The sequence below is a fragment of the Maylandia zebra genome, linkage group LG9, assembly GCF_041146795.1.
Source record: "Maylandia zebra isolate NMK-2024a linkage group LG9, Mzebra_GT3a, whole genome shotgun sequence".
NCBI lineage: Eukaryota > Metazoa > Chordata > Actinopteri > Cichliformes > Cichlidae > Maylandia > Maylandia zebra.
Window position 1 is genome coordinate 24,663,893 of NC_135175.1, and position 15,189 is coordinate 24,679,081.

General features: G+C 43.2%; 1 protein-coding gene and 1 long non-coding RNA gene across 3 annotated transcripts in view; one reads left to right on the top strand and one right to left on the bottom strand.

Annotated features, from left to right (window-relative positions):
* The window catches only part of pou6f2 (POU class 6 homeobox 2), a 101,720-nt gene that overhangs the window by 46,682 nt on the left and 39,849 nt on the right, over positions 1 to 15,189 (top strand). For both annotated transcript variants that reach the window (XM_004551996.5, XM_004551995.5), the window contains 2 exons: positions 159 to 256; positions 6,144 to 6,363. In XM_004551996.5, coding sequence (XP_004552053.1) covers positions 159 to 256; positions 6,144 to 6,363 — 318 coding nt within the window. The remainder of the gene's footprint in view (positions 1 to 158; positions 257 to 6,143; positions 6,364 to 15,189) is intronic.
* LOC143420314 (uncharacterized) lies at positions 6,226 to 9,530 on the bottom strand. The gene is made up of 3 exons (XR_013100139.1): positions 9,311 to 9,530; positions 9,060 to 9,211; positions 6,226 to 6,356 (listed from the first exon to the last, which is right to left on the bottom strand). It is a non-coding gene; the product is annotated as an uncharacterized LOC143420314 (long non-coding RNA).

Genomic DNA, 15,189 nt, shown 5'->3' on the forward strand with positions numbered 1-15,189 from the left:
GACTCTATGTTGTAACATCGCAGTGCACCGTGTGCTGTGCATTTATCTACTTATCCAGCCTGCCTCTATCTCAGGTGGATTTCATTTTTGTTTCTTTGTTTTGTTCCCTTTTTCTTTGGACTCTGCTACATGGCTCTCTCTGCCTGTTGCTCTTTCAGGAGCTCGTGACGGATCGGTTCAATCTGACGCCAGCAGCAGTCCCTCCGAGCAGAGTCAGCTGGGCCAGACTCACCCAGCATACCCAATGGGTCCACAGGTGAGTGAGAAGATACACAAAAATCTGAACACAGGCTTGATGAAAACCTTTATTATCTTAAAAGTTAAAGACATTTACACAGTGCAAGCTGGGATACTCAGCTAAAAAAGTTGGATTTCTCATAAAGCTGACAGACTGTAGGTAAGATTTAATTAAAGGAAAACTAATAAGATATTAGACAAATAAAAGTAAAGGCATTTGCACTTTTCTGGCATTTGGTGAAGTAGTATCAGGAAATACGCTGACAAAAATAAAGGTAAACGAGGCTCTTCAAATGCACAAAGAACATATAACCCCCCCCCCCGAGAACCTTCCTTCAAATGTTAATTGTTCTTGAAATCATCCAGTTTAATTAAATAATCCAGACACAATGCCTTAAAAAAATAGAGATCTTTAGTTATTGTTTGCTAAGAATTAAACGCTCAAATGTCTCCCCCATCTTGACTGTTTCATTAGTTTTCACTGACTGACTGCACTTTAATTAAATATTATAAAGAATTAGGCATGAAGCATATGTATGGTACCTTAGATAACTTACAGAAGTACAGAAAAAAAACTCCCCATTTCTTCTAGTTAGATGCTGAAGGCTTTATTTTTGCTGTATTTACAACTGCGGTGCCAAATTTCCAACCAGTTCTATACATTTCCACTCATTTTTTTTTTGCCACTGGTGCTGATGATGTCAGAGGCTGTAGGAGGAGCTGCTGCAAGAAATTCATTAACAGTTTGAAAGATGAAGCCTAAAACTTCTGCTACATAATGCTGTGTACTGTTCAGTTCTCAAGCCTGTTCTCAAAAGGAACCATCTCAGTGGATAAGAGATAACTCTACGTCCTTGACAGCTTTAATTAGACTCAGAGTCTCTAAAAATGATCCTTTTTTAAATTAATTGATCTATTTTCTTTGTATTTTTAGTAAGCGGGACAATTTCCGTGGCCAATAATGTCTTTCTATCTATTTTATAAGGCACGCTTTTATTTTCTTAAGTATACCAACTTTCATCAGAGTCACGGGTCTTCTAGTTATGTGTACTCGGATTACACACCCAGATTGAGATTGAGTCTTAGGCTACGTTCACACTGCAGGTCTTAATGCTCAATTCCGATTTTTTGATCAAATCCGATTTTTTTGTCTGCTCGTTCACACTACAAATAAAATGCGACAGCAAACGCGCTCCAGTGTGAACGCTCAAAGCGGCCCGCATGCGCAAAAGAAGATGTCACACACAACGCGCTCTGTTTAGACCCAGAGCAAACTATATTGTTTGATAGATGGCCCTTAATATAAAGACTTTGGACTTTATGTTTCCCAATTTTTGCTTTAAGTTATTTTGTTATCTACATAATAATGTAGATAACCTAATAATTATCCTTATTGCTGTTTTAGAGAGGAGCGGTGCTTCAAAGGATAGTTGCAGATTTCTGTAAGAGTCTGCAGATTATGCAGTACAAATAAAATGTTCACGTTTCTCCAACGTTGTCTTCCCAACAGTTTCACTGACATCTACACGGGATGGCCAGGAAGCGTTCGCGATGTCTTCTCAGGCGCTTCTCCAGCGCTGATAATTGACGTCTGTCTTGTATCAGTGACGTAAAAGACGGATTTAATGCGACTTGACCATTCACACAGCAGTCGCTTTCTGAAACATCGGATATATATCGGATTCAGTACCACATACAAAAGTGACCCAGATCGGATTTGAAAATATCGAATTTGTGCCGTTCACACTGTCATAGCATGATCGGATATGGGTCGCATAGGGTCAAAAAAATCGGATTTGATGCGCTTTCGCCTGCAGTGTGAACGTAGCCTTATTATCTCAATGCATGTGATGACTGAAACACGCCTGAGCTGAATCCTCTGAATTCTTTTCAGCAAAATTATGAAATTGTGAAGTATTTAATCAGCACACATCATCTTCAAATGTTATTGAGTTGTGGCACTAATGAGCTGACAATACAGGGCCTGTCAAAACAACGTTGGGAGCAAAGAGCCTGAGCCTGCAGCCTTGTTAATAGCTCAATCAGGCATTGTCCTATTTGATTGGATTTATTGGCCTGGTGGCTCTGCGATGTTTAATGAACATCTATCTCATTAGCGTTGCTCAATGTCACCGCTCAACACACATGCACACTCGCAGAGTGTCAGGTTTCCTCCACCAGCTTTAATAAGGCCATTCTCCCTGCACTCAGTGTTAGTCAATGACAGTCAGTCCTCATCAGGAGAGACAAAAGAGGAAACATGAGACGTTGGGAGAGCAATTCAGGTCTGTTGGGAAGGTTTGCAGGGTGAGGAATCTCGAGTGAAAGACTCAGTCTGCGTAAGTGGCGATAAAAAATGTCCTTAATTAAAAGCGCTGTTCTGATAACATACCCTCCCTGGTCAAATCTGCTGTTTTACTATTAGATAAGAAATAAACAGAAGAATAAACAGTGGAAAGAAAGCTTCTCAAGCAGGCAGCAGTTACAGTCTGAGCCTCAGCAGGCGGCTCTCAACAGTCACCATCTAATATATTAATGCTGTCAGTACAGTCTCTGTGAAGCTAACACTTTTCAGAAACAAAGGCGCTCCGCATGCCATACCCAATTCTCTTGTTCCAGGATCAATATGTTTTGATAGATTCTCGCTCCAGAGCCGGATATTGTTCGAACAACCATTATCCGATGGTAGTTTACCCAACATGAATCTACCTTCCTTCTGTTTCCCACTCGCAGTTAGGATGACAAAAGTCTGCTATCTGGGTGATTATGGGCAATTTCTCAGTGCCAGAGCTGCCAAGCAGATAGAAGGGCCTATTCTCCCCTGATGGGCAGAGAGGCTGGGTACCACATCGAGTCCTGAGTGGGGCTGCTTCCCCTTCCAGAGCCGAACACACACACCCGGTCCGTGCGCCTGTGCGGCCCCTGGGAGACCACTTCTCAACACTCAGCTGTCAGGTCTGCCAAGCACTGTACAGCAGCTTTCCAGCAGCACCTATGGAGAAGACGAGTGAGAGGATCAGGTGAAAAGGCAGAGGGTGAACTGCCTGTAAAATCCGGATAAGCGACGCAGGGGATTCGCTCGCTGCGTGGCTGCAAAGCTGAGCTAATTATGTTCTCGCTAACTTCTTTCTCATCTCAGATTTTGACACGCACATATGCAGCCCTCGCACGGCAGATGAAGATCATAATCAGGCTTAAACTGGCGCAACAAACAGCCTAAACACCCAGAGCTCACTCGTGCTTTAAAGAATCTCCACAGTGCTTTCTCTTCAGCGCTGCCTCTGTGCCTAACAGCTGTCTGCTTCTCCAGAGCTGCCGGTAATGATAAATAAATCAGGGCTACATCTGATAATTGCAGAATTGTCTTTTAATGTTATTCCCTTCCATGTGAGGCTGTCTTTACTGTCAAGCCTGGCAATCTCATTTTGTTTGATTCAGAGATGAAATGTTCAAAGAGCGTCTTTGATTATGCGCCGCTTCGATTTGAGATTAAATTGAGTTAAAAAACTGAGATTAAACACGTGTCACTTGCAGCTAACAAACGCGTCGCCTTTGTTAGTGTCCTTTGAGGATTCTTTGAGCTCCCGAATTATTAATTCATTTTTTAAAGTTAATGGCAAATGTCATTTCGAATGCTGTCAGAAGCGTCAGTTTGTCATATGCTATGCACTGTTGCTGCGTATCAAAGCAAATGTTGAGAAAGAGGAATCCTTTACAGCGTGCGTGTGAAAACTCCTGCCAGCAGCGTTCACCTCTACAAGCTTTTCTCTTTTTTTTTTATCCTTTTAACGGCTCAGAAACACAAACTGGTGTTCATTTGTCTCTTAGTGCGGATATTTTAGCCATGCTTTTTGGCTTTAAACCAACGTGACCTTGTACCTCTTAAACTGCGATCACATGTACGTCGGAGTGGGAGCGGGCGTTATGCACCACACAAGGTTATCACAGTGACACGCCTGTCACCTATGAGCACCAGGCTCGAGAGCAGGGTGGGCCCGCTTCACACCAGTCAGCTCGTTCTGCATCCTGTGCAAGCTGCAGACACACCATGCAAAACACAAGCAGATAGCTGACAATTGGAGTTAAAGCTTTGTGAACTTAAAGTCGCACCACAGCGCGCCCAGACTCACCTACTAATGTCCAAAGCAGCCTGCTTTGTTGGGGACACAACACAAAGTGACAACGCGCTTTTATTATTTGACTCCCAAACAACTCAAATTCCACGTTTAAATGTTCTCAGTCCAATTTTAATCAATGATTAATGACAATAAATGCAAATTAATGTGTAATTTTGTGTGTATTCGTAGAGCCATGGCACAAACCTTCCTACTTTGGGCTCAAAACTCTCAACGATAAATGTGTAGGTGTATTTTTCCCAGCCCCACTTCCTCGGAAAATACATGAAGAGAGCTTCAAGTGTGCAAAATATCTCAGAGCGATACTTGTGATAACTTATCTTTTCTTCTATGGGTATGACTGCAGCGATTCCACTTTAACTAATATGAATGAATGGATACATGAAGAGACGAGAGTGATGTGTTATAGCACTCATCAAAAGGGCAAAGTACTGCTACGTTATAAAAAAAAAAGACTGTGTATTTCAAGCACATTATTCCGTGGTACCAGGGATTTGTTCAGTGGGATGAAACATGAATCACTGCATTTCTGTGAAAGGAAAAAAATCACAGCTCTTTCACAAAGATGGGGTTTGATTTCTGTCAGTACCAACAGCAGTGTGTTTTGACTGTCAGTCTGTGACACAGCAGAGCAGCACAGCTTTCAGCTGCAAAACAGCTGCATTCATCAGAACACACTGATTGGTTATGAAGTCAAGAAACATCTGCTGCACTTGTCTCCATTAAGCATGTCAGGATTTTAAAATAGCCCGTATGTTCAGCACTTAATATGCAGAGTCTTTATTTTCTGGGAAATAGGTGCAGTAATATATTGAAACACCTTCAAATATACATGGAAAAGTCGCATATAAGGTAAAAACAGAGTCAAGCTTAAAACTGCATATTTGGTGTGACCAACACAGTCTGAACTCTCTTAGGCAGCTGTTATTGTAATTTCTAAATAGGCTTCAAAGCTCTACTTGGGATTTTAGCTCCAGTTTGTTCTCTGTAAAGATCCCACGCTGCTTCAATAACCTTAAAGTCCGAGCTCTGGGGAGGCCGGTCCATGACTCTTTGGGGTCATTGTCGTGCTGAAAAACAAATTTGTTGCCAATCAGATGCTTTCCAGATAGTACTGGATAGTATATCAAAATGAGATGATACTTTTCATTGTTCATAATTCTATCGGTTTAGACAAGATCTCCAACACCACCGCAGCCTCAAACCATGACAGAGCCTCCACCATGTTTTACAGATAGCTATAGACACTCTGTGCTTTTCTCCTGACATCCTTTCATTGATTTCAAAGGATGACATGATGACATGGAAGTCTGACACCTTGAAAGCGAAATCTAAAGAAACAAGGGCCTCAAGATTTTAGCACAGTCCTGTGTCTTAACAATACGTTTAACCATATCACACTAAATGTTTTACTGTTTGCTTTATGAAATCATTTTTGGCATTAGTGTCTTCTAAAGTGGGTCTAAATAAAAAACTATAGCTTAAAGTTGCAACTTTAATCAAAATACTGATGTAAATTTATAATATTCATGCAGACTTTGATTGGTGTGTGTGTGTGTGTGTGTCGGTGTGTGTGTGTGTGTGTAAAATCTGAAATAACTGCAAGTAATAAGATCATAAACACAATTTATTTCGCACAAACATAGAAATATATCGAATGATGTATTAAACCTTACTTTTATAACATTTTAAAGAAAAGCATCTGCGATTATCTGACCTATGATGTTATGCGTGTGTGTGTGTGTGTGTTTTTATGTGTGCCCTCTTCAGTCTCTCCTGGTGGCGCAGCAACTGGCTAACGCGGTAGGTGGCGTGATGTCCGGGGCGGCGCCAGGCCTGAACCAGCCCATCCTCATTCCTTTCAACGCAGGCGGGCACCTGGGCGGGCAGCAGGGCCTGGTGCTCTCCCTGCCCACCGCCAACATCCAGAGCCTGGTGGCTGCTGCTGCTGCGGGGGGCATCATGACGCTCCCCCTCCAGAACCTGCAAGGTGAGAAAAAGGGAGCTGTAGACAAGAAGCTGCAGAAAAATGACCCAGCTACTCTCAGGAATTGTTATTGCCTCGTATTCGTGTAGAGCAGACGATTCGGGAATTATTAGTAATACATAAAACAAGTAAGAGTTTTGTGCGCATTCATTTTAAGCCACTGAACAATGTTTTTTCCCCAACAAAATGCTTTAGAGGTCTCGGCCAGGTAATAGTCCTTGAGGGGTTTAGATCCCAAAAAGCAGCTATCCTCGACTTGCCCAGAGGAACCAACCATATTAATTACAGGTCAGCGTTTTGCAGTGCAGCACAGAAGCACTTTATGCCTCTTTCCTGTGCATAAGAGTGCACTGTACTTCACTTTTTTATCTCTTTTCCACCTCATCTGTCCATCCACATGGCTGTACTTATCCTTGCCTTTTAAACTTTAATGCCCAAGTGTTCTCTTTTGATCATAGTTGTAAATGGTTTTCATTTTAATGTTTAAAACATTGTCTCTTTTATACCATTAGATTGAGGGATGGATGGGGAAACCGTCAGCCATAAATCTTAGATGAGAGAGCCGCACTAATGTAAAAAGATGCCAGGCTACATGTAAAGCAGTGTGTTTTTAGGAGGGAGATTACAATAATGCCAGTGCAGCACAAAGTGCAGGGAAGTCTCCCTTCATGTGGGGGAAATGGATGGACAGATGCCCTGAGTGAGGAAATGTGGAGGTAGAGGCCTAATGGACACAAACATGCATAAATAACAGCAGCCATCGCTGTGGGCAGAGCTTTTAATAAACCCGCATCTATCCAGCGAGCCCTTCAATGTATCCGTCAGTAGTGGACGATAATGGGCCCAGCAGGCCCGTCTGACTCACACTTCAACACATCTTCCTCGTGGTGTGTGAGGGACAACCCAGAGGCTTCAGCGATCCGATGAACTGATCGACAAACACATTGTCAGGGTGTCAGAACACCAAAACAAACACCTCTCAGTCATCCATATTGTCCACTGCCAAACAAACCAACAAAGAATCTGAGTCCAATGTCCTGATAAAATTCTACAGCCATCAGAGACACAAAGAGAGAGACAGAGGGGAAAAAAACTGTTGTGGAGAAATGCCTCTGTGGCAGATCTTTTTTTAAGCGTGCAGACTGACAGACTGCCTGTTCGCACGTCCTCTTATCTGAAGGGGATTCATTGAAGGGACCTCCGTGGAGAGAAAGTGACACAAGTCACGAGTGAAGCTAAATGTCTTGACTGTGTCCGGGCCCCTCTAGCCACGCTGCGCTCCTCCACTCTCCCCTGTCTGAGTTCATCACAGCTCCGCTGAATGAGGCCTGCTGGCACAGCACCTCTGTCAGACAACTGCAGCTCTGGCCTCTGCCCCCGTGTCCCCCTCGCTCCCCCTCCCAGACCCTCCAGGCCTGATTAATCACACATATAATACGATGCCGCACTGTCGCCAGGGAGCAGTCAGCTCATTTCACGACTTTGGGAGCGAGTGTAGTTTACAGCGTTCACACTGCTCGCTAATTAGTGTCAGATCAGACAGAAGACAACAGTGAGGCACAGTAATGAGACTCTGGGAGGAGCCCAGCCAATGGCTGTATTTAAATGTAATGAGGCAGCTAATGACCAACTAATAAGGCTGTTTGTCTTGTGGAGTGGGCGGTGTAGGACAGAGGATATTAGATACATTAAATCTCTGTACATTGTCAGGATGTCATGTTTCACTAGCTATATTAGATGAAATGAGGGATTTCAGTGCATGCACTTTTTGCATTTTTATATTAACCTTTAATGAGGGAAATGAAGTAAAAAGAGAAACAGTAACCGCAGCGTTTTTGATCAGGCTAATCAAAGCTGGCTCTGTGAGAATAAATGTTGACAGAAGGGAACCGACTGGACTTGTACTAGCTTTAGGAGGGCAGCTCTCTCAGACTGTGATGAATAACTATCACTGTAATGGGGTTGTGCTATAAAGTTGGAGCAGTTGCTTAAATAAAACTGAGCAGCATCTTGTGGCAGACTCAGTAAACACAAGCACCAGTGTAACTGGTTATTTGTCAGAATGATTTATGCCTGCAAACATGCAGTAAAAACAAATCCCCAATGAAACTAAACAAGGGAGAAAGTTATCTTTTGTGACAGAGTGCACACAATTCTAGCTGACTTCACAGAGGCAAAAACTAGGTTGGGTCATGCTAGAGGTCTGTAAATATGACGGCTGATAGGAATAAAAATAAAAGAAAATCATACATGATTTTCACAATTTCAGATCTAAGTATGCACGACTGATGCAGACATCTGCAGATTTCTGGTCTTGAATATGACGCTACCTTTCTGCTGCATTTTTAATAGGCCTTTACTTCATAACAAGCAAAGCATGATTACCATACTTGTAAAACTAGTTGTTTCAAAGCTCTATACATGTAATGCTCATTGGGAGGAAGCAGAACAAAGTCTCATCTGTCTACTCCTCTCCTCTACGACTCACTCAAAGGTAATGCAAGAAGCTAGTTTACCGGAGCGCTTTCATATTAATAAGCATATCCCATCTTATTTGCTCTCAGCAGAAAGCCAGGGAGCACATCACATCAGAGAGCCGAGTTCTAATGGTGAGGTGAGAGCATTGTTCCTCTGTACTCGTCCGCAGGAAACACAAAACAGCACTCAAGCTTCCTGATAAAGGTCGGCATCCCACTCACCTGCAGTAATGAGACCCCGTGTCAGTGCCAATCAAAGGCATGTCTGCCGTTTTGATGAAAACGCTCAGCGGTGTCGTTCGCAGGTTGTGGGTTTTGCCGTGATACAAATTAGGGAAATCACTCTGCTCATTACACCACCAAAGGGTGGGCTCCTGGGGGGGAAGAGCCAAATGTTTCCACACTAGTTAGACATGTCAGATTGCATCTCTTCTGCCTCAGCTGACTGCTGCTCCTTTAAGAGGTTAGCTCACCGGGCCAGGCCGCTGACTACCTCTGCCTCCTCTGTCCTCTGTGGGAATGCCTCCGTGTCCCTTTAGCCATTACATTAGCAGAGCCGGAGAGTTTCAGATATTCTTTTTGGGCTTGTTACAAACACAGCAGCCGTTCATTGTGCGGCTGCTTTTCTCTTGTGTATGTTTCAAATCATTTTGGGGGGTAGAAGAGAAAAGAAACGAGCCGCTGCTGTTTGTGGGCACATTCAGCCAGTAGAAGAGTGCATTAGGAAGCGCCACGCGCAAGCGGTTCACACTTCCTCACCCGCATCTGCCATCTTAACACAATAGAGGCTAAACCCATCCCTTCTCCCTTATCACTGTTTAATTTGAAGTGTTCTCGAGCAGTATGTATTCCACGTCGTCCTTTAATGATTTAACTTTGCTGTGGTTGTAAGATGACTCGCAGGGGAGAGAGCCGCATTAAATAAATAACAGTGATAAAATGTAGACCTCATACATTTCAAAGCTAATGCAACTAGCGGTGCAATAGGAGCAGCTGCACACAGTCCTGGAGCGGTAATTTGATTGATTTGTTGTGACAGCAGCCAAATAATTGAGAGTGAGAGGTGCTGCTGGAGATGAAGCGCAGGCAGAGGTAGGTTCGCCAGCCAGTCCCAGCAGATATGGCACCCGAGTTCTCATCTCTGCCATTGATATCTGCCAGTGGTTTATTGTTTGTCTTCAATAAGAAGCTCCGAAACGTGCCGGGTTAGTGCCTTCGTGACAGTTTGGCGACAGAAAGGAGAAAAGAGGGGGAAAAATCGCCAATCAGAACAAACAGCAGAGCATTAAGAGGGTTAGGATCAACCACACGGGTTTGATGCACATATAAACACACACACTCGCTCTCTCCCATGAGGCTCATTTATACTCTGATGTCTGTTTTCAAGCTGAGATGTAAGTAAATTTCACCTCCTGCTGCTTCACTTGTTGCAGCCATGCTAATCATTTGTTCTGTATTCAAGTTACATATTTTCCATAATTGCTTAAAAAAACAACGATCCTCTGTGTTTCTTGAATATACAGTATGATTTTTTTTTATGTATGCATCCCCAGACATTTCTGTGTTTTGTGTCTGGTAAGAAACCGTTGTTTTGTGTGTGTGTGTGTGTGTGTGTGTGTGTGTGTGTGTGTGTGTGTGTGTGTGTGTGTGTGTGTGTGTGTGTGTGTGTGTGTGTGTGTGTGTGTCTGTTAACCTTCTGGCTCTTGGCTCGTTTTTTGTTTCTATGGATGGTGGCGGTGTCACTCTGGTTCAGCCATGCCACAGGACAGCACGCTGCCAGAGCCCGAAATAGAAAGAAAGGAAAGAAAAAAGGGGGAGGCTTGGAGAGGAGGGGAGAGGGGAGGGGATGAGTCTTTATGGCGGTGTGGAGGAGGACAATAATATTGTTAATCAGATGTGGCTGTGTCTGCTCCTCCACAGCAAACCCTGACATCTGCCCTCACTGGTAAACACTGAGGGAGGCTCTTTGCAAAACCACCTGCCATAAACACACAGTCTACAAGGCGGTCGCTCACCATCGCACAGTGTCCGTCTGCGCTGTGTGTGCAGGCAGTGTGATGCATTCATTTTAATGGATTTTACTCAGGGTGGCAATAAAGCAGCATGGATTAGGAGAGGATCGTTTTCCGAATTAGGAGGCGGAATTTCTAGATGGCAAATTCTGAAATTAGCTTCCAGTTATGTGAATAATCAAAAACACGTGGAGCAATCCGGCTATACGCTATTCCCCGAGCTCCGGAGCTAAAAGAGATTACCCTCTAGCTGCTGTAATTAAGTGTCTAAATGTGAAACAGCCACACTGCTGGCTTCATTTAGCCAAATTAACCGTTTTTGAATAAAATCTCAATTATCTAATCCTAACACTCTCAATGAAATCATCTTACACCATGATAGCTGTGCATGTTGATTAATATTCTAAACAATTATGCACAATCAATAGAGTTCATCTGTTTTAATCGTTCCCGTCGAGTGGACCAGTTAAATGAGGGAATATTGAATGGGGTATAAATTACAATACATTGTTTTCGTGGCATTTCAGCACTTGTAAAGTCTTTCCAGTAAATGCCTTGACCACTCGGCCCCAGAGTTGTTTGTGGAAATTACATCTTACTTTTAGCCTCCCTCCTCTGACCACACCGCTTCCGAAAGATTTGCTAAAGGTCTGCCATATTGCTGAGGCGCAATTCAGGAGCTTTCAGCAACAATCTGTAGTCAAGCATTTTAAATGAAAATTGATTTGTGATTTACATGGTCAGTGAGGGGAAAATGAACTTATGAAATGTTGTAAATGAAATATTAGACAAGGTGCAGTGGGAGAGAGCAGACAAAGATGGTAATCTTGTGGAACTGGAAGTCCTGCCTGGCAGAACTGGGTGACATTTTACATTTATCTGTGTTCTGCATGAGTTGTAATGTTAATGGTAATTTTATGGGACTGAACTGGAATGAAAATGGTGTTATCACCGATTGCTTCAAATGTGGAATTGTGTAAAGCAGCACAGCGGCATCCTTTATTTCCCATTCCCCAATAATGTGAGTTATTGCGTGATGTGTCCTCTGAGGTTGAACTTGTGTGTTCAGCCTGTTTTTTATCAGTCAGGGTGCCTTATATCACATACCTGTGCCACCGGATGAAGCGTGCACGCTGCTGTGTTTTGATATTAGTAGAAAGGGCACAAATGTTTCTCCCAGATTTATTCAGCAGGTCTATTCTGCTTTTTCTTAATGATTTCCAAAGGTATTTGTGTTGTCACTGTTATGTTTTATACCTATCTGCATAATTGACTCACAGTAAGTACATATGTACATAACATTATAATATAAAGTAAAATGTTATCAAAACAGATCTATAATGGACTTAATAATACTAGCAAATCAATGTAGCATTACGCGCTGATCAATACTCCTTACACTGGGCCCAGACGTTTTAATTTTGTTCAATAACTTGTGCAGTGAACGTTTCCTGTTCCCGCTCTGACCGTGTACAACATGTATGGATTTTCATAGAGCTCGCTCTTTCGTGTTTGAAAGAGAAAAGAAGCAAAAAACCTGAGAGAAGAACAAACAAAGTGATCCTGCAGCAGCGGCGGCGGCAGTAGAGGAGCTGTGGGAGTCTGGATCACACAGAGGTCACTTTTAAACACAGCTCTCCGGTTCCCCGCGTGTGAAACCAAAGAGTCCGTGGTGACATTTGTCAGCAGATGGTGTGGAACCAAACCCCTCACCAGCTAAAAGCTATCTGTGGTTACTAATTGCTGACCAGGGCCTAATTACCTTAATTAATGGCTGAGGTATCTTGGGGCCAGATTTGTGGGGGCTTTTATCAGTATCAATGCAGCTTAAAAGGTCCCGCAGGAGGCCTGAGGAGTGCGCAAGTCCCGCGGGTGCTATTCCTGGACTAACTGCAGACACATCACAGATGGATCCCATGGCATCAGTACAGGACGGCATGTTTGGAGAGAGGTATCTGATACTTACAGATCATAAGAAAGACTCACTAAGTACATGTGAGGGTATAGAGGGGAGGGGAAAAAAAGGCTTTTCTTGCATTTTTTTTCTCTTTTTCCTCTGGACATTTTTTCCTACTCTTGTCTGTCATACACAAGGCTGTTTCCTGAATTACACTGCCGTAATTCACAATGACAAAGTAGACTTAGCACCTTTTGCCACAGACCGTGGGGGGTTTTGTTCAGTGAGCTCTCACTGTGAAATTAGCCCTGGTACTTTCATTTTCCAGCTGCAGTGAAATGGTTAAAAGACACAGATCAGCCAGTATGGAAATAGAACTGATTCAACAAAATCTGCTGCTGCTGCTTCCCATTGCTTTGCTCTTCACCCATCCAGGAAAAAAAGAAGAAGGAAAAAAAAAGGAAAACCCTCCCCTCTTTTCTCTCCAGCCACCCCCCTCTCTTTTTCTCCTTACTATCCCCTCCGCCTCTCCCTTCCCCCAACCCCGTCAGGCACCTTGTCCGCATCCGAAGAAGGCTTGTAAGTTTCGGGTGCATACATTTCTTTTGATGATATATTGTCCTGGTGCGGAATTTCATTTACTGCCGCTGCCCTTTGCTGAACCTGTTGCTAGTCAGTGAGCACGATAAGCGTATAAGTAGCATGCTACTTCATTCATCATACATCGTTCTGGGCTCTCAAATATCTCATATGCGATTCAGGAAGAAACTACTAAACCGGCACAAAGGATCCCACCAGGATCAGCTGTGGTTCCATTAAATGCTGTGTGCAAAAATAAAGCACACTGGGCCGCTTGTTATCGTTGCATCTACAAAACATTAGCCTTCATTTTGCGGTGTACACATTGTTTATGTAGCAAGGAAAAGACAAAAAAAGGGGGGGGGGGGGGGGGGGGTGTATCTCAAGTGCTCAGTGCTCATGTAGTACATAATTCCATTCACATTGCATTTTGAATGCATGCATTTTGAAATCTGTTTTTTCCCTCAGTCATAGTGGCTGCTCTGTGTTGTATTAAACAGCATTAATAATCACAAGAGGCTCAGTGTCACTCAGAAGTCTCCACATCACTAAGGCAGACAGTGTTGTGCTGCTGGGCATGTTGTGCTGTGTGAAAGTGCTTACACGCTCCCTCAGACAACCAAAGGGAATAATTAAAGACAGAAGATGGAGGCAGAAGAATGGAAAGCAAATCCCATTGTTTGGGGTTATTTCATCCCACTGAATTTCTTTTTCTCACTTTCTTTTCGCTCTCTTCTCACATTCCTCCCCAAATGCACTGTGGGTATGTGGCACGTTATCAAAAGCATATGTAAGCGAAGCAGCGCAGAACAAAAGCCCTGTGATGTCCTCCTCATACCCACATTGTCTTTTGATTATTCTACAATCATTTTTATATCTGTGTAAGTTGGGAAGGAAGGGAAGGCTTAATAACCCCGTAATATACAATACTGTAGCTGCTCAGAAGTCACAATGCAAGATGTGCTCGAGACGATTTGGAAACAATCCTGCTTAGTCCTCTTTTTAATCTAATGGAGTAATTCTTCAACCCCTCAGTATTCAAGTTGTTACCAAAATAATCCACAATGAAATTCAAATTTAAGGTGAACTAGACTATTAGAGCGACTCTACTCCACTCCATTTCTGGAGCAGTAAATGCAGCCCCTCAATCTCTCTCAGCTTTTACTGTCAGTCAGAGAGCACTCAGTCATCTCCGTGCATCAGGCCCGCAATATTGATTTTTCCACCCACTGAAACAGCCGCATGAACATAAATTTTGCATGAGGCTTTTACTCGCGGCCTCCGCTTTGGTCTGACGACACATGATGGGACCATGAACACGCTGTAATAACCCGGTCTGTCCTGCCAGGCAGACAGGCTCTTTTCAGGAAGGGGGAGCGCGGGTGGGGGGGGGGGCTCAACACCTTCTGGACTTTGAAGGACAAAAGCAGGAGACCCCATACTGGGTTTCACTGCATTACATACTGTTTATGTGGAGTGTGTTTGAATGGAGCCTGAAAATATCTCAGAATGTGAAGGTTTGGTCATAAATGAAGCCGTTGTAGTTGCTTTAGACAAAATAAAGTATTTCTTTTATTTATTCAAAGAGATTTTAATGAGACAGCTATAAAAAATGTTTGAAACCAGGATTAGTGCAGAAAGTTTGCCACTTAATTTAAGAAACTTTCAAGCAAAGCGAGATAAACTAATTAGTCGCTTTGGTTTAATCTTTAAAAACCCTCACCTGTAAGATCACTGCACAAAAATGAAAAAATAAAAATCTTAAGGATTGAAATCAGAGGGAAAATAAACTCGGTCTCTCTCTTTTTGCTTGGGACCTCCTGGAACTTTATCGGGACCCCCCCCCCCTCCCCAGAGGTTCCCG